Raw genomic sequence first — 23,169 nt, forward strand, 5'->3', positions numbered from 1 at the left:
CGCAGAGTGACAGCAAAAATATTGCACTGTGGGATATCTTCAAATAACTCAATGAAAGTCCTCCTTGCTACACAAAGAAATCCTCAAGTCTGCAGAAACTGTGACAGTTTTAAAGATATGCTGCTTGCCTCTTAATAATTTTTAAAAACAGCTGCAGAGGACTTTCTGTCTGTTTAGGTCAGGTGTAGTGCAAAGATTGGATATATCTAAGTATGGGATTGCAGCCCAGGCCTTGCTTTGAATTACCCAGAATAGTCCTGTTTGTTTTCCAGTAACAGCACTGGATGAGGCTCTGTGCCCCTCTGAGCTTACAGCGTGCATGGATCAGGGCAACACGGGACTGAAGGGAGCAAAACTAATAATATTCTGCCTTCCCACCTCCTAATTCAGTGCCCAATCCATCCAAATTTGCTGCCCTGACACTCTGCTCCTTTATACATATTATATTTGACTCATTTTCTTGTAGGTCTGATGTTATCGTGCAGGAGATGTTGGCAGCAGAAGTGCTGACTTGTAAAACTGCGGTGCCAAAGCCATTTCTGTTCGAGGGATGGAGCCTCTGTGCTAACCTCAAGCTGGTACCTCGTACTTCAGTGCTTTGCATCCTACATCTGTGCACTTCAGGCAGTGGATCTGTGTTAGTAACAACAACATTTCACGAGTCATTTTCGCGCAGGAATAAGAGTGCCAAAGATATATTCTTGCAAAAAGAAAAAGAAAAAAGCCACCCCTCTAGAGGTGGAAATAATCCTTCCATGTATCGCGTGATGGTTCAAGTACTCAGCATTTTTTCCTCTTGTAAGGCAGGCTTTGTGGAGGAGGATGAACCTTTGATCTTTAGCAATACCTTTTAAATGTGGTTATGGCCAGAAAAGTGAATGTGAAGAGCTCAGAGGCAATATTCAGTGTAAACGCATTGTGTGCACCTGGGAAGAGCCGTTACTGTAGAGGCTGGGTCATACCTGGGATGAAAGCTGGCACCTCAGCAGCTCTTGTTTTCATCCCAGATGTGAGCCCAGGGAACTGGGAAGCTTTTCTTGCCAATGAACTTAATAATGTTAAAACCCTGCATTTTTAGGGGCCTTGTCCAAGGCAAGCCTCCCGAAGTTAGCGAGGGCATTAGGATACTCTGGGGCAGTCATCAATGCAAGAAAGGCTGTGTCAGGCACTGTAAACGAAGAACATCAAGGTAAATGATGATATTTCACATCTGCATTGCACAGCTGCCCCTAATTTTTACCTAGGCGTTGTTTCTAAGACCCATTCCCTTCATATATTGGCTCAAAAATCCATTTACTAAGGGAAGACTTTTACTAACGCTTGCATGGCATCTCCATTCTGGGATAACTTGCTTGAAGTGTTGCTGGACTGGCAGCCCTACCAAAAAACCAGACTGGTTTTCCTGCAGCACGCAGGGACAAAATCACAGTGTACCTCACTTTGCTGAAGCACTTCGACCTGGGTCTACATGGCTTGTCTGAAAATAGGAAAAACTGCAAATTCAGCCTCTTACAACTATAAATTGTTATTAACAGTAGCCAGATCATATATTCATGTCTAAGGGATCCAGAAGTGTGTGCCAGCTCTGTGCAAAGCAGTCGCAGCAATGGGAGCCTTGTTGAACTTGCCTATCGCTGCGCCGCAAGCTGCCCTAGACGGGACTTGCCACATTTATGCCAGGAATGTGATTAAAAACTGGAAAAACTGAAGCTAGCCTATTCCCAGCGGCAATATAATGTAACATATACACCAGAATAATACACACAAGACCCCTGTCTCAGGCTCAGTCTGGCCAGCTCAAGGACACAGTGCGGGAGGCAACAGCGTGGGGGGAGCCCTGGTGAGCTGTGACCCCTCTGGTTAGGTTAAGGTAGCACCTTTAACGTGTTTTCTCGGTTTCCTGTCTCCAAATGCTAAGTAACCCTCAATTCTAGGGGACAGCAATTTAACTGTTGATCTCTTCCTCATCCAGAACTGAAGCCAAACACTTCCTGACCAGTGTAGTCCTTCAGAACTGAACCTGGCCAAGCAGAGCCCATGATAGTCAGTACAAGGAAGGCGTTACACGTTCCCCATCTGGATCCATAGCCAGAGTTAAACCAAGTCCCAGGTAGTCCTCACTGTTGGGATTTTATCTGAGTGCTCCCCATACCCTGCTACCTGTTTCTTGCCACCCCTCTGGTTTTCTCTTAAGCTGCACACACCACGGAGAAGCCGATTGCAGCCGGAGCTGGCCCCATGCCACCCAACTTCCCTTGCATGCAATCAGCAATGCTTGTTTGCTATTTGCATGCACGACCGTATCATAAGCAGGTGTTAGAAGCCGCTATCTCTGCCAGATCTGCTCTGTGTGTGTCTTCAGTTCCCTCAGAGCCCTGTCTGTAGATTTTGTGGCTGTAACTAACTCAGGGTTTAGCTCAGACGATTCCTGGTTGAGTAACTTCTTGGGCCTGCCATGATGGCAGCCATCGCATTTGAATTTCTATTCCTGTGTGCAACAGTTTTAAAGACGGTCGAGTTTGCTGTCTGTACTCATTCAAGCAGCGAAACACAGAGTTTTTTGGCGCAACTGCTGCCTGTGAGGTTATCATTACCCCCATTAACTGTAGGCAGGGCCAGCAGCTGCTTTGTCTTTCAAGGAAGATCCTTATCTGAGGAAGCAGGCTTCTCCATCAGATACTCTGAATATCAGAGAAGAGGTGTACTTGCCTGTCTATGTAAAGATAGTTGTACTTGGATGCAGCCCTGATCATTGATCCTAGGCCAGAGCTGTTCTTTGGGGGGGCGGGGGTTGTGTTTTTTGACGGCCAAAGTGATAGAAAGATCCACGCTTTCCAATTTTCTCCATCAGAGTCTCTCTTCAGAAGAAAAATGGCTTTCAGTAGAAAAAGTGTTTTCCCAGGTATTGTTTATCTAAAAAAAACTCCACTTTGTGTATGTTTTTAGACTGGTAATCTCCAAAACCAAACATTTAAAGATTTTACTTCACGAATTTGCAGTGATGCTCATGGTTTCCTCGCTTCTGACCAGTAACATGTGGAGACTGAGTCTAGAGAGTTGTAGGCCAGTCCAGCACCCCAGGTACTTGGGGTTCACCTACCACCTCATGCCATAATGTAGGGAACCCCACATTTTCTGTGCTGAGAGGAAGCAGAGACTTAGAGAAGCTGTGTTATTTAGGAAGCCCTGCCTGACATCTTGCCTTCACAAAACCAGTTTAAAAGCTGTAGCTGTAGCTGATCAGTGGGAGAGGTTGCTCATAAAACTTTTACAGCAAATACTGAAAAGCAGGACTTCTGCAGATGTTTGAGGCTTCCTCCGAATTCAAGCTTAGTCAGACCCACTTAAATTCTAGGCTATTCAGACTGATTTGGGTTTGTTATGTGAGCCGAGATCACAGATAGAAAAGTGCTGATATTCATAAATGCAGAGGACCGACCTGTCTCTCAAAGTGGGTTAACTTCAAGCTGGGACGGATTCTCATGTTTAGCAGACTCTAACTATTGACTCTCAAAGTGGGTTAACTTCAAGCTGGGATGGATTCTCATGTTTAGCAGACTCTAACTATTGGCATTTTTGTGATGATATCGTGAGCCTGGTAATATCTGATTTGCACTTAGATTCTCATGTAATCACAGGATTCCAGCAACGTAGATGAGTCTGTTGGAGGTCTTTATTTTGGAGGTCTGCCCCATTAACTCCCATTAAAGCAGTTTGTGCTTTTACTTTGGGAGGTTCCTCCTTCACTTTCTGCCTTGCCAGCCATAGTGGCAGCTGTGTTATGTGTGGTTAGTTTAGCTCCACGAAGGACATGCAGGTCCTGTCAGATGCACTTGGAATAAGGCAAGGCTGTGCCAAAGCCTTGCTGGGCCTGGGATGCTTCATTTAGAAAACCCAAGCGCACCAGCAAAGGAAAATTGATAGTCAAAACGTTTTGTCAACATTTGGAGTTTCAGCAGGGGAAGAAAAAAGGATAACAATTTCCTGTTTTGAAGCATTTCTAGAAATGCACAGTTTGGTAACTCACCAGGCCTCCATTCCCCACAAGATAAACAAAAAGCATCAAGTAATGCATTTTTTATCTCACCACTAACACCCATAACTCTGACCTGCACTGACTGCTCCTCCTTCACTAGTAACCTCAAAATATAAACACCACACAAATGAATGGAGATGTATGGACCTTCAAATGACACTCTAGGAATGTTACACATCTCTCTGGTTGCAACAAGTGGGCAGGTAACTATCCAAAATTGCAGATGAAGCTGCTTATAGCATGCAATGAGAGTGGTACAGCAGCCAGCAGCCACCTTTGCTGTTTGCAGAAGTCGAGTTAATCTTAACTCTTGCCCCACCCAGAGCAACCCAGCAGCCAGCAGAGCTACCCACTGGTTTTGCATACGGGTTAATGGACCCCAAAGCATCTGATTCAACCTGCAATCCGGGCAGATGGCAATTTCAGACAGTGCTGGGCAGCTGTGGGGCCTTGCAGGTGCTCACCAGCTCAAAGAGAGAATACGAGTGGAGTTACTGGTTTAGTCATGGCTCTGAGCACTTGCTGGTTTTTTTTCTCCCCAGGAGGCCCTGTCGGTGGTGAGCGACGACCAGTCCCTCTTTGACTCCACGTACGGCGCTGCCACTCACCTCCCCAAGGCGGATATGACAGCCTCAGGGAACCCTGACTATGGCCAACCGCACAAAATCAACCCTTTGCCTCCGCAGCAGGAGTGGATTAACCAGCCTGTCCGGGTCAACGTCAAAAGGGAATATGACCACATGAATGGATCAAGGTAAGGACAGACCCTTTGCACATCTACTAAATGTTCAGTAAAAGCAAAGCACGTATGGTTCGTTCATGCTCTTGTCCTGCAGATCAACAAACTCCACTCCTTGTGGATCATATCCCACTCCCCTTGGAGTTCCTGTGTCACTCATTTTTTAATGGCACGAGGATCTTGCTTTTGCAGTTCTGCAGTATGCATCTTGACCAGTCTCCATGAACACTGCACAGAGTGGGGCATGAGACTGCCAGGACAGAGTTCATGCTGCAAACACTGTCATAAATTCCACATTTCATCACTTCCTTCAGCATCCCACAAATGTGCTGTGGTTCAAGGGGCTCCTGAAGATGGAGTTGGTCATGCAGTAACAGTCGGTGTTTATACCAGTGCTCCAGAGTGAAACCAGTGAGAGCTGCTTTATTGAACTGAACAGAGGGCACTTCTCTTTGCATCTGTAACCAGATTTGTGCTCTGCCATGACAGAAGCAACCATATGAAACTAAAGAGCTGCTTGCTGGAGAGAGGAGAAAAAGAGGAGACTGAGCTCTCTTATCGCAGTCTATGAGGTGTAATAAAACAAAAGGCATATGCCCACAGCTTCTGTGTGAGTAGATGTGACCACTGGTGAAAAAGAGAGTTCAGGAGTGGACTTGAGCAGTGATGTTAACCCTCAACAGGACATGGGTTATGATGAATCCTCTACAGCTTTTAGCCAAAGAGGTAGGAGGTTTGCCCCCACCATTTGCAGTTAGAGCTCAGGGAGATGGATCATTTCCCTGTTCAATGAGAAATTCAAAAGCTTGAAGATGTTTTACTATCAGAGCTCAGACTGCCTATGTTAAAAAACATTTCTACAAGTCAAAAGTTAAGAAAAAATGACACTAAAGTGGGCAAAAACTGTAGCTGTAAAGTTTTCCAATTATTTCAAATGTATACAATAAAAACAATTTTAATTTTTAGCCTTGGGTTTTAGAGTTCATATTAATTCTTCATTTGATTTTAATTTCAAAGTCACAAACACCTCTAGCATTTGTGCAATGCTAATACAAGACGGTTAAACAATACAGGGTGCTTCTTCTTTAGAGTTCGTTTAGGGGCTCTGTAGCAGCCTATTTTCCTGGTTTCTGAGAACCTAGCAAAGTGCAGTTTGAAACAGAAAGCAGCCTTGCACTTTCAGACTTGCATAGTGAGTTGATGGTGTTGAAGACTTCAAACAGCAGCATGTTTTTTTCCTCGTAAGTATACAGTAGATGCTGATTTTACTTTAAGATAAAGGTTTTTGCGTCAGTTGGTCTTTGACGGTGATCATTTGTAGACTGAATTTAATCTTGTGCCGGTTGTATCTTAGTATCATTTCTGGACTAAAATCTTCAATGCAGAGTGGGATCCTGACCGAATGAGCAAGGTCTGTGTGTGGTGCTGTGCAGGTCTGCCCTCTCCATCCTCCAAAGAGGTGAAGCAGCCACCAGAACTGAGGTGGAAGAGTCAGCTTCATGTATGGCACGGGCAACACAGTCCTACGATGGTGTGAGGAAGCCCTTCGTAGCATCACATCGGTTGCTCACACCCATAGTGTCAGACCAATATGCAGAGAATGTTTCCTCACATTATGCTCCTTGGTTGTCTCACTCGAGCAAATTTTGGAGGGCCAAGGGCACCCTGTGTATAAATTCTGTATGTGTGGGTATTTGTATGTCCAAAAGTGCAGGTAATGTTCTCATCCTATGTGTTCCGTATGTCTTTGGAAACCAAAGTATTGGGCTGTTCTTCTGTTGTGATCTCTGTGTTACAATTTCCTCATCTGCTCAGAAAAAAGGGGAAATAATACTGCTTTGACAAACTGCTTCATTAACAACTGTGAGTGCTCTGATACCCATAGAGAAAGGCCCTCTAGAAGTGTGTTTATTCTGGGCAAAAAGGAAATCCTTCTTTACGGGCTTGCTCAAGACTACCAGGTTCTTAGGCAGTAGCTAAGTGTCCTCAATCTCTCTGAAAAAGGGGTAACAACTTCCCAACTCACCAGAAGAAAAGAAAATACTGCTCTGAATGTCAGAACTAAGCACTGAAAAAGCTTTCAGCCTTGCATTTTGATAGCACAAGGGCTCCAATCCACCCAAGAAATGAGAACATTCGTCTGACTTATCCATCCTTTCCTCATGGCTAAAAATTTACCCTTTCCATGTCCATTGCAGTTTGTTGTTACGGGTTGGGCCACTCCAGCTGCTTGTCCCTCTGCCCATCAGCCGCCTGGCAAAACTCACGCACATCTGAGCGGCAAACGCCGATCTCAATACAGATTAACCTGAACTAAATAACTGAACAACAAAACCCATTCGCCCTCCCTCTCTCTGTGCCTCTCCTTCTCTTGTCTTTCAAGCACCCCCTCTCACCGAGTTCCAGCTGGCTTATGAGAGGGAGGAGCTTTATTCTGCATTTCACCTGTACTTGAAGTGCTGGCGTTTTCTGCTTGTCCAGAGAGTGGTTTATGTACACTAGGGAGTGATAAAGCTGTAGGAAACCTACAATGGAGGGAGCTGGATGATGGTAAGGGACTGTGTCCAGGTTTTCTTCTTTTTCTTAGCAACCAGACACAGGTCTGACTGCTGGGAACTGTGGTGTGATGAGTTGGTTACATCCTCAGCAGGGTCTTCAAAGACCCTCTCCAAGTCTCTTTTCCCTCCAAGTGCTGAACAACATGGAAAACCTGCCCAGCTTTCTACCCCGTGTTGGGTTTTCCTCATTTACTCCCAAATTGGAAAGAGTTTCCCAGATAACTGCATACTAACTGTGCACATGGGATATTTAGGCAGCGGATCAAAGTTTTAGAGGAGAAGATGGGACTTCTGTAATACTACAAGATATAGGAGAAATTTTGTCACAGTTTCAAATATTATCAGACTTGGATGTAGTGTATGGCCATAAAATATGGTATAAAATTTGAATGATAGTCAAATGTGAGAGGACTTTCTAATGTGCTGGATGTGTGCATAGATGCGAGCAAACTTCACTGTGTAATTCCAACTGACGTTACAAATTTTGCCTAGCTAAAATAATGAAGTTAATACTGTGGAGATGCTCTCTTGCTTCAGAATATTAAAGTAATGGTAAGGTTCAGGATCTCAGAGCAGTTTTAAGCCACAAGAATTCTCTCAAAACAAAACAAAGGCACCATCGATGATGTGTAAAAGAATAAAAGTCTCTTTAAGCAGCGTGTGAGCCCTCTAGTGGGATTCTGCCCCGATAGCTCTGTTCCCTGCCTCTGAGAAAGATCCGCAAGCAGAATCGCAGTATCTCTGTTCTTACTCCCTTCACTGAACAAAAAACATAATTAAAAACTAATTTCAACTGTGAATATGAAAGCTGAGACGACCAAATGGGGACTTACAGCAAAAAGCAGCAAATAAAAAAAGATAGATGGGAAGAGAGGAGGAATGAAAGGGTAGGAGAAAGGGCTAGAAAGAAGAAGGAAATATTCTTCTGACCACCACTGAGTCAGGCTCAGAAATCACTGAAATCCCTTCTTTTGCCCTTTCGAATGAAAGCCAAAGGTGATTCCTAGACAGAGGCCCAGAGACAGTCACTGCTTTATTTCCAGGTATCTGGAGCACAGGCTGAAGCTGTACAGAGGATTTATTAGTCAATGCCAGGCGAGCTGCTTGTCCTTTTTGGCCAGTCTAGCATAAACTTTCCCAAAACACCGAGCTCTTGGCATCCCCAGAGACTGCTACCGGAGCTGCTGGAACGAAGAGTCTTTGGACGGACAGTGGGCATGAAAACTGCTCCATATTCCTTGGCCTCAGTGAATATACTTAGGAGATGTTGTGAAAGCAGCCTATATCCATTTACCTTAGCAGATCTACAACATTTTCTGCCCAGAACCTGAGCAAGTCCAGCTACTTGAAGGTCTGAATTCTCTGAGAAAAGTCAAGGATTAAGCTGGCATCTGAAACCCCCTCGCACAAACTGTTTCAAATAATGAGGAAATTTTTATATGAATCTCCGTCTGCGTGTGGGTAACGCATGAACTAAGAAAGGATCTGTACTCGATGAATACACTATTCATGGCTCGCAGCTCCCCGTTCTCATTTGATGCTGTAGTTGTTCCCCACACTGAATTCTTCTTTGTGTTGCTCTATGCCTACCTTCTGCTGGGATATGGCAAAATCCCTCATCTTGGGCTGGGACAGTCCAAAGATGATTCAATCTGGTAGTGCTGTCTCATTTTCCAGTAAATTGGATCTGGTAGGAAATGCTGGGTTACAGAAGACACAGAAGTAAGGATTTTCCTGCTTGCTGTCATTAAAGATTTCACAATATTTTTCTTAAGGGAATGACAATTCTGTCAGCTGCCCAATTAAGTTTTGGCAATGCTATTCCCAGCTATGTCTGTGCTTGTGCTATCAGATCAGGTAGCTCTGGATCCAACCATCCTGAAAACGTCCTCAGAAGGCATCTACACAGACACAACCCTGTCAGGTACACGAAGCACATTTCACATGTCCCATAAGATTAACAGGGCAGCTTCTCTTCCCACAGTGGTGAATCAGTGGTTGTAAGGACACCTCAGTCCCTTAAACTTCTTTTCAGATGTCAACCTCCTCTACTTGGTTGTCTGGTTTTGGCTGCTGAGCCGTGGAGCAAGGCAGAGGATAGGCAGGGCCCTAACTGCCAAGAATAGAGTCTGCAAAGGCAAAAATCCTCATAAAACCACCGAGGAGATATCTTCCAGTGTTGGTGTTATTTTTACTTTGCTGTGTCGGTCATGTGGATGTGCAGAGAGAGCAGAGACAGCCAAGGGCCCCGTGGTGTTTTCACATGTGTCATTTCATGCCAGTAGAAAGCACGTATGCTCCTAGCAGATAAGCTTTTTAGAAGATGTACTTATCTGAGAGTCTGGATATATCCTATTCTATGAATACTATGTATGTAACTATTCTATCATAAATCCCCTATCTCAGCTGAGAGGGTTGAGAGTGAACCCTTTAGAAGGACACCAGGCAGCAGGTTGTTTTACCAGCACTAACACCTGGGAGGTGCTGGCTGCAGGCAACTCAAAGAAAATGTTGCTGCTGTGTCTGCAGGAAGGAGAAGTTCAACCCAAAGGCAGTGGGAATCCATACTTGTGTTTGGGTCTGTCACACGACTGGGCTGCCCACACCAGTTAAAGTCAGTACCTCCAGGCAGGGCAGTGAGCACTGAACGGAGTCTGACACCCTGAAGCACGGATGCTCTCGCCGTTTCGCCGAGTCTTCTCAGGACAGCCTGTACCTCGGGAGAGAATAAGATCCTTTGTGCTGCTTCAGGGCTTTTTCTCTGCCAGTACAGGCAGCATTTAACACCTGACACAAAGTATTTCAACAGAAAGTTAGAAATGATCGCGCTCCCTGTGAAAACCCCTGTGTCCCTGCAGTTGCTCAGACTCTCCTCTGACTGCCACGGGGACATTAAACCTTCAGCAGTTTCCCTCTCTGAAGGCGGATTTTGGGTCCCTGCCTGGAAAAACAGTAGGCGAAATAGTAAAACCTTAAATTCGAACATGTGTAAGTTATACATCTTATTTCCATTTTCAAGCAACATTCCCTCAGTAAGACATGAGGAAAAAATTACCATCTGCCTTAGAATATCTCGGTGGAGCATTTATCTCCCAGCCATGATAACTGAATTTCGGTAATTTCTCCCTCCCCCCATCCCTTTTCAGATTAAGAAGCAAATTTGTTTAGTGTCCACACTGGGAAGTCCTGCCAGCTGAACTCAGAGGGTGGGATTTGGTGCACTGTTGTAGCTCTTACCCTTCGACGGATGGTTTCCTCCCAGGCCGCTTTGTTTCTGGCAGGGAAGTAGGGCAGCTGTGCCATGAAAGCACTGGACTAAACTGCATGGATATGGGCTCCATGCTCGCTTTGCATAGGGATTTCACAAAAATGCACCCTTGTAAAGGTGAGGAAAACAACACTGCCCATCCCTGGTCCATCTGTCAGAGCTGGGATGTGCAGTGTGCATGTGGCAGGCTGCAGACTGGTATTTTCGGTCACCTCTAGAGCTAAAAGCCTGAGTTACTACTGCAGCTGGGGAAAACCAAAGTCTGTGCTCCCTATGTGTGGTTTGGAGGCTCATAATTCTCCCAGAGCAGGACAGAGGAAGCCTATTGCTTGCCAAGGGGCTGCATGTAGTCCAGGTCTTAGCACAGTGCCACCTGAGTTGCTAAATGTTCCCTCCTCATCACTCCATCGCCTCAGAAGTTAAACTGGAGCCAGAGCCTTTTTCACACACAGTTTCTGTGGTCTGAAGTTCTTGACTCATGCCTAAGGCACCGAAGATTTCTAAATCTTCTCTCCAAGTAGTAGACAACCCTGGGACTGTTTCACTGTTAAGAAAAGACAAGATCAGTTACATTCAGACCTATAGAAATAAGCCTCTTTAGATACCATGCTAATATTGCAGTATTTTCCTGGGACTGTTCTGTCATCTTAGTGTGGATCTTTTGTGTTCTTTGTTAATGAAATGAGTGGGGCGTATCTGTATTTCTGATTAACTCTATAGGAATGCCTTAGGTCATGAGGTGAGAAGGGCAGCCAACTGATAGACTCCCCTGTAACAGAAAGATGAGGTTGGATTTAACAAAGTACAAGAGTGAAACAGTCCAACAAGAGCTCTCAGGAGCACCAAGCTGTATCTGAAGGACTGCTAAAATAGAGCTGAGCAATAAAGGGTGCAGAGGGTGTAACCGATAGACCAATGTGACAGGCACTTGTTTTTTATCTGGTTCACGAGTTTTGATATTTCAGAGGCATTGAGTGCGACCTTACAGCTACCATTGCGTTTGCCTGAGAGTCCTAATTTGCACCTCCAACTCTCTTTCCTCCAACTGGTTTCGTTTTCAGAGATCCCCTCCATTAGACTTGTGATTCACAGATCGCCTTGTGACATTCATGTGACACAGCCATTCCCACACGCAAAGAAACTCCCCTTATCTTGTCACCTTCGGGACACTTGCCATTTCAGTAATCCAACCCTCCTTCTGCTACAGCAGGGCTAAAAGGTGCACAATAATAAGTCATCTGTTTCCTTTCACATTTCAGGGAGTCCCCTGTAGACTGTAGTGTGAACAAATGCAGCAAACTCGTCGGAGCAGGGACAGAGTCCAACCCCATGAGTTACAGCACCTACATGGATGAGAAGAACGGGCCTCCTCCCAACATGACCACCAACGAGAGGAGAGTCATCGTCCCAGCAGGTACCACACCATCCAACTCTTTCCTTGGTCTGCCTTAAATATCCAGCTGAACAGATAAACCTTGCTTATGCACTCTCTGAGGAATTATCTTCCTTACAAACCATGTAAAAAGTAAGGAAAAGATCAGAGTTTCAGGCTAGTGGGAATTTCCCATGTGCCAATATATGTTCTACCTTTAATAAGAATAAGAAGTGGATTATTAGTGCTGCTTTTTGTTTGTCTTTCTTTTTCCTGTCTTTTTTTCCTGGAATGAAGTGTTGTTTCAGTGTATTGAACCAAATCCTTCTCCTTTCAAGTGTTAGAGGAGAATCTGCAGTGCTTCCTGGGACATGCGTGGTGTGATCAAAGAGTGCAGTTCATAGGCAAGAATAAGCATGAAGTGGACCCAAATTATAACTCTCACGATGCTCTGCAGGGCCCAGATGCACTTTCATGTTATATTGATTCAAAATGAGCTCTTTTGTTTTCATTTGTTTGTTCGAAGTCGAAAACCAGAAAAATCATATTTTGCAGAAACTACATTACCCTTCCAAAAACCGTTACACAGAAACATTCCTGTCCAGTTCTGTGTTTGGATTTGAGCTCCACATCTGCTGTCTGGAATTGGCAGGATGCAGCAGATACATGTGGACAGCCAAGGATGAGAGCCGCTGTGGCAGGCAACTGGTGAAGCCTGAACCTGGAAGAAGTCGTCTTTTCCCTGCAATGTTTATAAACACCAAAGATACAAACAGGAAACTTTCCAGGACATATTACAAGCCAAGTCCTGGCCCAATTTATGTACCAAAACTTCCACTGATTTCAAGGGGTGCATCTTTTCACCCGGTGTCGTGAGGGTTTTGCCAAGGGTTGTAGCTGATTCAAGCCAATGAACTGTTGGCAGAAAGAAATGTACTCGTGGAATTTAGCTCTGTTTTCTGAACGTGGCTTGACCATGAACAGATGACAATTCCCAAGCATTTGTTTGCTATTTAGGATGAAAAGGAAAAGCTTGAACTGAATGTAGTGAAGGGAAGCCAATAAAAGGATTGACAGCAAATCTCAAGGTACCGTTTAAGCCCTTGTTAGGATCTGCTTTGAGAGATGGAATAACCTAACTGGTGACAGGACCAGACATGTTTTCAGCTTCAATACTGCCCAGAAAGGTGGTAGCTGACACCAGCTTCTCATTATAATGGGGGCTAAAGATAGGCAAGAAGGAAAATTCATCCTAATCTTCACCATGCTATTTGTCCATATTTAAAAAGATCAAGGTTGGGCTAAAGTTTAGTGCTGTGGTTGAAATAGGGGAAGTGACTTTGAGTGCTCTCAGTGGAAGAGAAGGTTCGAAATCTCCTCTTTGAAGGAAAGTGGAAAAAAGGACTTTCCCCCACCCTCTCATGAGCATCCACAAATCAAAACTTTGAGATACTTGTGAAATAGCAGTGATTTAACAGACTTTGGAAGACAATAATGAACATCATCCCAGATCTCTGGCTGCAGGATATGAAGGCAAATTCAGCCAAGAAAGGCATTTGGAAATTTTAATATAATCCAGAGTAAAGATTTATAGCGCATTAGGGTGAAGATAGGCAAGAATAATGTCACATTAGGCTTGCAACAGTAATAATAATGAACTCTAAGCCATGAACTCGAAGGAGTATCAAGGCAGCAGTTTTTCAGAAACCATTCAATGTCTTTTGGAGTGATAAATAGGCTGAATGAATATCTGAAATTCAAAAGTGTTTGTTTAAAGGGAGACCACAAATTCACTATGGCCTCTAAATGCTGGGGTTTTTTCAAAACTCAAGACAAACAACTCTTTCAATTAAAAAAACAAAGAGAAATCCTCCCTTGAATACTTGCATTGTGAAATTTGCAGCCTTTTGCCAGTGCTTAGAAAGCAGAATTTAACTTGTCTATTGCCTAAATTTAAAGGAAATCCATCTTTCTTTCCCAAAGCAGACTTGCAAAGCTATGGAGTTGCAAGTTCCTTGTTTAAAATTCAGCTTTAAGCAACCTGGTTTTAGTAGAAATCCAGTGAGGAAATGTCCCAGGTATAATTTCAATACCCCTTGTTCTTTTCCATTTCATGCTATGGCATTTCTTGTCCCTCCCCAGAGCACAACCTGCCAGCTGTGTGATGGCTCCGTGCTCTTGAGGATTTGAGGTTTGTTTCATTTGAGGTTTATCTTAGAGGAACGGACCAGCAGTGAGGGACAGATCAAACAGCTCTGAAGTTGAAGCTTGACTAGGCAATCCTCTCCAGCTTCAATTTTGAAATGGGATGCATGGGGAGAAGCAGCACAGGAAACATCTGAAAATGCAGATATGCTCTGAAAAGGACTCTGTAAAATTGGTATTGTGGCACAAAGTCTTGCTGGGGCTTTCTGATCTAATGCTCTTTTCGAAACTCAAAGGATGATTTCTTTTTTTAACTACTGATGCAGCAACCCAACACCATGGGGTCTGAAGCTCCAGCCGGGTTCAATCTCTCTCCTACGTCATCGCCAGTAATAAAGCTCCCACAGCTGGAGCTCTGCTGACAGTCGATAATGATGCATGGGGCAGTATAAAACCCACATTGCCCTCCAATGGCTGTCCTGGTTTTACAGGGCTAGCAGAGGTAGAATTGTGTTCTTGTCAGCGGGGTGAGCAAATGTGACTCAGAGGTGCATGGCAAACCCTTCTGTTTAAGCAATAGTAATAATTTTTTTCAGAGTCCCTTTGCTGACCGTAAATACCACCATCTTCAGACTTTACAATGCCATCTGTCGGGACTCTGTAATGCGCTGGTGTGACTTATACAGCACTGATGTAATTCTATAGCAGTGCAGAACCCAAGCTGTGACAAGCATACCCTTTCAAAGGGATGAGTCTGCTTTTGGAAGCATTTTCCAGAGGAAGAAAAGTCACCATCAAATGTCACTAATACTGTTCCCAAGCACAGGTATAAGATTCAGCTGGGAGAATTACGGGAATATACCCGGCTAGAGGGTCAACGTGATGCATTTTTGTGCTCTGAGCACTGTTATAGCACAGTATATGTTCATCTTGGCAAAAAGTGCACTGGCATCAGTAAATTAAATCCATTTGGTTGTGGAAACAATGGTTAATGCTTTGCCTGGGCTACAGTGAGTTCTAGATTTGAGGTTTACATATGATGTTACCAACCTTTGTGCTTTCCTCCCAGATCCCACCCTATGGACCCAGGAACACGTGCGCCAGTGGCTGGAATGGGCTATAAAAGAGTATGGATTAATGGAGATCGACACCACCATCTTCCAGAACATGGACGGCAAAGAGCTCTGCAAAATGAACAAGGATGATTTCCTCCGAACCACCTCCCTCTACAACACAGAAGTTCTGTTGTCTCACCTCAGTTACCTCAGGGAAAGTAAGTATTGCCCTGGCTCAGCCCAGGATGAGAGGGTAAATTAAACCTGTAGGGCTCTTCTTGCAGGAAGAATAGCAGCAAGGGTGTAGGGAGAAGAACAGAGAAAGGCAAGCAGAGAGAGCAAACGAGGAGGAGACAAATAAAATTGGGTTGGAAAGTTATTTTTAACTTAGATGGAGTTGGTGGTGCTATCAGGGAGGTGAAGAACTGACTCTGAAGAAGATTAGATACTCTTACAGATAACAAAAACTTCTGTGGTGATATGATAAAAATACACAAATTTGCTGTGGAGATTAAACCAAACATTAACGGATGGGTCATGGGCAAATTATTCCATAACTTTGCAGTTCGAGGGCTGTGGCCTCCCTTCCTACCCTTCTGGTAAGGACTGCTTCAAAATAGGGCCCACAACTGGACAAAGCTGGAGATTTTCTATGTTCCTGGAGGCCCAGATTTCTCAGAAAGAGGAAAAAATACAAGGTCAATTCCACAAATGTAAGTGCACTGAAGCAGACACTGTGCAAATGACCCAGTACTCAAAAACTGGAACTAAATCCCACATGCTCCAGTATTTTTTCAAGTGAAACAGCTTTTATAGGAGTATAATTGCTCGAGGACTGGAAAAGGTGCCATAAAGCAAGGTGGGAGGGCAGGGAGAGAAAGAAAAAAAGTCTATTTTCTCCACTGGGACATCAAATTGTGATGTAAAGGCAGCTGAAGACGTCTCCATCTGGCCAGTGCAATAAAGCAGCGAGACCGCATTTATTTAGGGTGTTTCTTCAAAGCTGCTCAGCGCTGGTCTCTGCTAAAACCAGTGGGAGTTTTACAGATTACAGTGGGACAAGAGTTAGATCACAGATGGGTGCCTCTGTAAGCCCCACCTTTATTTTCTTTGAGAAGTCGAGCCAAAGAAATGATTCACAACAAAGAACTGAATTGTTGGATTTGAACACTTTTTGGCCCTTGTGACTTCACAATGAAGCCACTTCCCATCCAAAAGAATTCGCAAATTTCGTCCTGTTTCATCAGCAAGGAGCTGCTGCTTCACAGAACAGTTTGGGATTACTGCAGACACAGAAGAGCTTTCTAACCGAGGTTTGCATACAGAATTACACTCTTCTATGGGAAATTTGGTGAAGTCAGTGTTGCTTTGGCCAAACCTCCTGACTTCGGCTGGGCAAATCAGACGCTTTGTAACCGGAAAGGTTTTTAAATTCCCACAAGATAAATACTCAAGTGAGACGCTTGAATTGCCTCATTGATAAGACTTGAGAATTGACAGAAAGAGATGAAGGAATTGTATGGTTTTTGAAGTAAAGAACCAGGCTGGGTTTGAAAAGGTTGGCAGAAGAGTTGAATTCTTCTGTTGCTTTAGCTCCAGACAGCATCTCCAGTGATAGGGATCCCATTACTTGGGGTGTTCAAAGACCATATCAGAGGAATTGCATACTTGCTCCCATGACATCAGCCTGAAGATCTGGATTCAGTTGCCACCTTTACCATTTGCTGCTGTCCATTTGTTCAGGAGCAAATTCCTCCTCTACCTTTAGCTACCTGAAGTCCCTAAATCAGAAGTGTGCTCACACTGCTCTCTGTTTATAGAAAAGAAATAACAGGGCATGTTGAAATTCAGGATGGTAGGCCCCTCGTTCACACATTGCCTTTAAATGCCTGAAATTAGGAGGAATAAACCTTTGCTTCAGTTCCTCTGCTTCGGTTTTACTTTCTGTAAAATGGAGCTCGTCATCCTGATTTCTTGTTGCTTTTGCTGAGATGGCAAATCTGTGGGACAGGGATTGTGTCTGATGTCTCTCAAGACCCAGCACGATGAAGTCCTAATGCAGTTGGAGCATTTAAGTGCTGCTGCACGGCGAATAATAATCATAAAAATACAATGTTCTGCCGGGGGAATGCCTACAGTGATTTCTGTGCTCTTAGGATAGCTCAAAACCCCAGCAACTCTGCTGGATTCAGCCAAATCACTTACTCCAGCTTTACATGGGAGCATACGAAAGGAGAATCCAATCCCGGTCCATCCTCAGCTTTTACGATTCGAGATTTCTCTCTGTTGAGCCCCTGGGGCTGTTGTAAGACGTCGTTGTGCGAGTGCTGTCCTGATTAAAGCAAGCTCCCGTCTGTGTGGAGGCCGGCAGCCTCTGCAGAGCATTCCTTTCCCTGCAGCTGTTCCCAGCGCTGCCTAAGGACAGTCTGGTTTCTGGATAACTCCCTCCCGGAGCAACGCCTTCCAAAGGAGCTCATTGTTTTTCCAGACTGATTTCCAGCGGATGTTTAGTGTGGAGCCTCTGAGCTCAGTGCCATGGGGAGATGGTCTTTTTTGCATGGATTTTCCCCTTTTGTAAGGTTGGTTGTTTCAGAGACATCCAGCTCTGTTTCTGCTTGGGGTGGAGAAGACGTGATGGCAACAAAACACAGGAGGATTTTTGGGAACTGAAGATCTATAGGCTACATTACGTCTGCTTGTAGTCTCTTTGGAAAGGTGTTTGTCCTCTCAGGACATTAAGATGGATATGTGATGACTAGTGAATCCTCAGCTTCAGTGTTTGTCTTCCATGAAACAAAGCTGATGTGAACTTTCTGCACTTCTTCGCTTGCCAGACAAGACCCCCTGGAAATCAGCTTCCTTAGACGGTTTTCAACATTTTACACTCCTGAGCAGGGTGAAAGCATTCTTAAAACTGCCCATGAAATCCATTATTTTGACACATCTGAGTCCAGATTGAAAAAATAAACTGGTAACATCTGCAAGACCTCAACAAAAGCTCAACCTTGGTTTTGGAGATAGAAGGTTCAGGTGAGCTATTTAATACAGTTAACCCTAAACCAAACTCATATCACAGCACCTTTAGTCTTCAGGCAAAACTTCAGTGGGAGAGCTGAATGTTTTCATACGATGTTTGGGATGAACACCAAAAGGACCCCAAACTGTCACCTCCCGTCCCTTTTCCCCCCTGTTGATGGGGAGTCGGTGATGTGTGCTGTGTACAAATGAGAAGAGCCTAAAGGGGAAAGAATGAGACTGCGGTGAGAAGCAGAAAACTGCTCTGTGGTCTCGAGCCATACGTTAATGCCAAGCAAAACTATACTGCTAAATGCAGCAGAACCCTGATTCTACCAGGACATGTGGAGGGAAGGCCACTGTGGCCTTCGGAAGAATAAAAAAGACTTCCAGATTAAATAGACTTCATGACTGTGAAACCAAGATGTTGCTGCATCTCAAAAGGATGAGCTGCCCTGTGAAAAAGACGGCTTTATGGGGAAAAAAACCTCTTCTGCTCTGTTTTTCAGTCCTTTTCCATCTTCCTCTTTAATGAATGCAAGGAAAATAAAAGAAGAAAGGAAAAGCTGGAGGGAACCATAAGATGACATGTTTAATATTAATTATAGGAAAATAGCCCTGCACTTTATTAATAATAGCAGTGTTTCCAGAAAGAGCTGATTGAATCTAAGATGTCTCTCACCCAGTGAGGGGTAGGGGGAATAAGAAAGCTAAAGTTTTGCCCAGGAACGAGTAAGGGAGGGAGCAGCCTGGCCTCTGTCTGTCTGTCTGTCTGTCTGCTTCTCCCTGTCCTGATCTGTGTCTCTGGCTTTCTCTCTTTTCCTCCTCCATTGAAGCCCCTTAATAGGAAACACATTTCCTTTTCTGTGGTGTTCCCACCAGAAACCTCAGACTGTCGGGCAAAGGTGAGAACTTTTAGCAATTAAACTGGGGGAGGCGCTGGCCCTTTCCAGTGGCTTGGGCTGCATTTTTTAGCGTAAAGTAGCTATAGGTTGATCATACAGGCTTGTTCAGCGCTATTCATCACCCCACCCCCTCCTCAGCCAGGCAGTGCAACCAGGCATTTGCAGCCTATGTAGTCATAGAAAACTCCTTTCTGAGTTCCCCAGCACTTCCCTGTCTGGCAGGGGCAAGCAGGGCTGGGCGTTGCATTCAGGAGGAGAGAAGGAGAGAGTGGTGGGCAGAAGTTTCCCCACAGATATTCCAGGAAGAAATGCCCAAACCAGAACCCATCTGATGAAAACATGCTTTAAGTGGACAAAGCTGTAGCTGTTCCTCTAGCAGCAGCAAAAGACCAGTGAATCTCTAAATATTTAAGCCAATAATTTTGGCTATCTGCAGCCTTCACAGTCACGGTGCCCATGGGATCCCTCTGAGCTATTTCCCTCCTGGGTTACCATGTTATCCATCCTGGTCTTCTGAAACATCTCCTGTTTTGCATCCATTCTCCACTCCCTTTGAGTAGGCTTTGTTTTCCAGCACCTTTTACTGCTGTGTACACGCTGGCTTGTGCATGTCTTGGCTCTGTTTGCATTTGGGGAAGAAGAGAAATGTATAGGAACACAGGGCCAATGAGATCCAGCACCTGCAATGGCTGTTGCTTCTGGCAGTGAACTGCCTAATCCTCTGCTCTCACAGGAAAGTGAGACACACTGTGAGTACTACTGAGGGGCAAGTGAGGTCACTGCTATTTGGGATCATGGGGATTAGAGGAATGTGGAGACTGCACGGTTTAGTCACAAGATCCTAATCCGTTTGTATTATAGTACCTGCAAAAGAGGTATTCTTAGCCCTGCCAAAGAATTTGGGGATGCTCAGGGCAGCACAGCATATATAGAAGTCTAGAGTGTTTGCTGTGCATTGCTTAGGACCAAGTACCTTAAATGGGACAGGATCTCAGTGAACAGAGGGCTGTGCAGATATGAATAGCAGAAAGGGTCTGTAAAAGCAACTCTGCCCTGCTCCAGATCATATCATCAGTCCCTAAAGAGAGTGTCCCTCAGCCCTGTTAGGAATGGCACCGTCTGATGCAGCAGAAACATTGTCAAAGAGCTGTAGGAAAGGTGAGCCTAGAAGATTATGCAGAGTAAACGCATATAACTAGACAACCATGAAATGTCTATTACATGCTGGCTTCCAACAGCTCGCAGGGCCTCTTCCTCCATCTCCAGAAGTGTTGGCAGGAGAACCAAAGTAAAATGCTTAGAAAGGCACATTTCCACCAGAAATTGTGCAAAACAATGACCCTTCCAACAGGTCCTATTCTATGCTCCTCTGAACAGTTTTGTTTCAAGTGGGGCTGGATGGAAAGGATGCTCAAAACCCAGAAAGCTGCCTTCAAACTCCACAAAGCATGGGAGATGCTGGGATACCAGAGAGATTTTTGCAGCTGTTGGCCCAGCATCAAGCATGTGATGCTCTAAAAATGTTCAGATCCTGACAGTGCAATTCATGGCACTCCTAAAGTGGGAAAACGCAAACGGGAAATTCCTCTATCACAGCCAGAGAGAGAAAAGCTTCTTCATTATCCTGTAATACAATCTGTGCCATAGTGATTTCTAGAGGCTCTGCTGTGACAGATATTGTACCTGTGTAAGGGCATCATTCAACCTCAACCTTTAATACCATTTTTCAATAGAGGACATCAAGGCGCCCAGCAAAGGAGGCAAATCTCTTTATTTTGATTTGCAAGTGGAGAAAGTAGCACATGTGTGACACACGGCTACCAAGCCTTGAAAAGAATTTCATATCCAACATAGCAAATGTGTGCTTAATTGTCTGAAAAATTTGGTCTTTAGATCCCAGTGATAGCATTTTCTACCTGCCTGCATGGTTCCCCACTGGCAGAGTGCGTTCAAACTGCAATAACTCCTTTTCATTACAGGTAGCTCACTGCTGGTCTACAATACTCCATCCCACACAGAAGCTTCCTCACGTCTTGCCACCAAAGAAGGTCAGTCTTTTGCATTTCAATGTCCTGGCTTCCTGTGCTCTCATGATGTTTTTGATTGGGCCCAGACCTTTTCTGTAATATCCTTGGCATGAAAATGTGCTGATCTGCTCTGCATGCACTGCATGGTTAAAAGAGAATAATTCACATTTTGCAGCCTATCCAAAGTTAATAACACACTTGGGGCTCCTTCAGGCTTTTGAGTTGCTTGTTCATCCTCCAGTCAGGTTTTTCAGGTCTTCCTTTGCAGCTACAGTCCTATTCCTTTTCTTATCTTTAATGAAAAACTGGATTCTCAGTCATGATAAAATGATGGGAGTTGCTGTGATAAGTATGATGCATATCCCTTACAAGACACTATAACCCTTATAAGACACAGACAGTTGAATTTCTAAAGGCAACGACTACTTTGATGCTAAGAGTCATCTATTTAAAATCAGTAAAACCCAGGCTTGCTCCTCTCCAAATAAAGCAGACACCCCTGCATGTTTTCCTCCACAATTTCCCCCGTGAATATACACACACATCCCAGTCTCTGCTCTTTCTGCCTCGGGCCAGGTGGCTGCTAAAAATAAAGGGAAGAAAGCTGTGAATTTTCTTATTAGAGAGAAATGCTGTGTGTAAAATGACACTCCTCTGGATTTTTTATACCCTTTATCTTTGCAAGTTGGGCCTAGAGTCGCTCAGGCAGAAAGAAATTTGAGGGAAAAACGTTCCTCCCCCTCCACTTTTACTGCCCTCGAGTGTGTTTCTGTAGTGCAGCTGACAGGAGTTTGCATTTGATTTCTGTCAGCTGGGCGTTTTTACTGTTACGTGGTACTTTCATCATGTGTCAATAAAGGACTAAATGCACCCATGGGAGAGTCAAATAAAAATTAAGAACCAGCATAGAAATGTTGAAATCCCGTCCATTCCTCTCCCATTTCTTCCTACAACGCACACATTTGATGTCTGAACACTGTTCTAGGATAAACTGACCCACTTTGACCTATTGGTTTGTGCTCCAAATGCTATTTGTGACATAAGGTGACAGGATAAGAGACCCGTGAACATGACAGGCTGGCAGATAAGGAATTGGGGGAGCAGAGTGAAGTGTCTTGTCCAATATCACCGGATGTAATTGGCATCCATATCTTGATGGTCATAAAACTGGGCTTGGAATTCCTCAGCCTGTTAGACAGCAGGATTTCCCTTGCTTCCTTTTAATAGACTGGCTTCAAGACAATGATATTCCTTTGGAAAAAGAATTTCAGGTTTTAAATCATCGTTTTTATAGGTGTTTTCTCCTTAACTTCTCAAAACATGAAGCATTTTTCTTTATGTTGATGTATCTTGAATCTATTAATCCTGTAAATATTTCTTCTCTCTAGGCCTGTGAATAAAAACTGAAATTTTTCTAACCACCTTCTCTTGAGAATTCAAAAGCAGGAGGAGGTGATGAAATAGTACAGTACATGTCAGACTGGGGGGGAAAATATGATTTTCTTTACTCTTCCTGTAATGTTTCCTGTGCATTCTCAAAGATCACAGAGCAAATAACCAGCTTGTGCAAGTGCCAGGAGAAATGCATGCTCTTACACTATGCTTTATACAACATATTCCATCCCCATGCTGTAAAAAGGAACCTACATGGCAAAAAAAGGTATGGGGTTTCATGCCATGCTCTGGAGGCCTCGGCTGCTTGCAGCTGCAGACTTTAATCCCTTTTTCCCTTCTATTTTCTGCCCTCTCACTTCTCTTCTGCATTACAGAAGAACCTGTGGCACTGCTTTTAAGCTGCATTCATGGCAGAAACAGATACTGTAAACCTACACAGCTGGTGCACAAAGTATCCGTGTTTTGTTCTCAGATCCGATAGGTAGAAACCTTGTTGTGTTCAAAGGGCTCTCATTGCCTGTGCTTCTTTGCTTCTCGGCCTCATAAACACTCCAAAGTATGGTATTTAGCGTCATTGGTACAAACTGTCTTCAGCTGCCTTTGAGAAATAAATGGCTCTAATGAAAATCACCAGGATTTTTTGGCTAGGGAAAG

The 23,169-nt window shown here is 44.3% G+C and overlaps 1 protein-coding gene across 2 annotated transcripts in view; it reads left to right on the plus strand.

Moving 5' to 3' along the window:
- Positions 1-4,582: 4,582 nt before the first annotated feature.
- The window catches only part of FLI1 (Fli-1 proto-oncogene, ETS transcription factor), a 30,985-nt gene continuing 12,398 nt past the window's right edge, over positions 4,583-23,169 (plus strand). The window contains exons 1-5 of one of the 2 annotated variants that reach the window (XM_010193391.1): positions 4,585-4,790; positions 11,861-12,015; positions 15,188-15,391; positions 21,073-21,141; positions 22,988-22,996. In XM_010193391.1, coding sequence (XP_010191693.1) covers positions 4,660-4,790; positions 11,861-12,015; positions 15,188-15,391; positions 21,073-21,141; positions 22,988-22,996 — 568 coding nt within the window. In that variant the 5' untranslated portion in view covers positions 4,585-4,659. Of the gene's footprint in view, positions 4,791-11,860; positions 12,016-15,187; positions 15,392-21,072; positions 21,142-22,987; positions 22,997-23,169 lie in introns of both variants that reach the window. The other variant, XM_010193383.1, reaches the window with a different exon arrangement.

This window comes from Mesitornis unicolor, unplaced genomic scaffold, assembly GCF_000695765.1.
Source record: "Mesitornis unicolor isolate BGI_N332 unplaced genomic scaffold, ASM69576v1 scaffold21350, whole genome shotgun sequence".
Lineage (NCBI taxonomy): Eukaryota > Metazoa > Chordata > Aves > Mesitornithiformes > Mesitornithidae > Mesitornis > Mesitornis unicolor.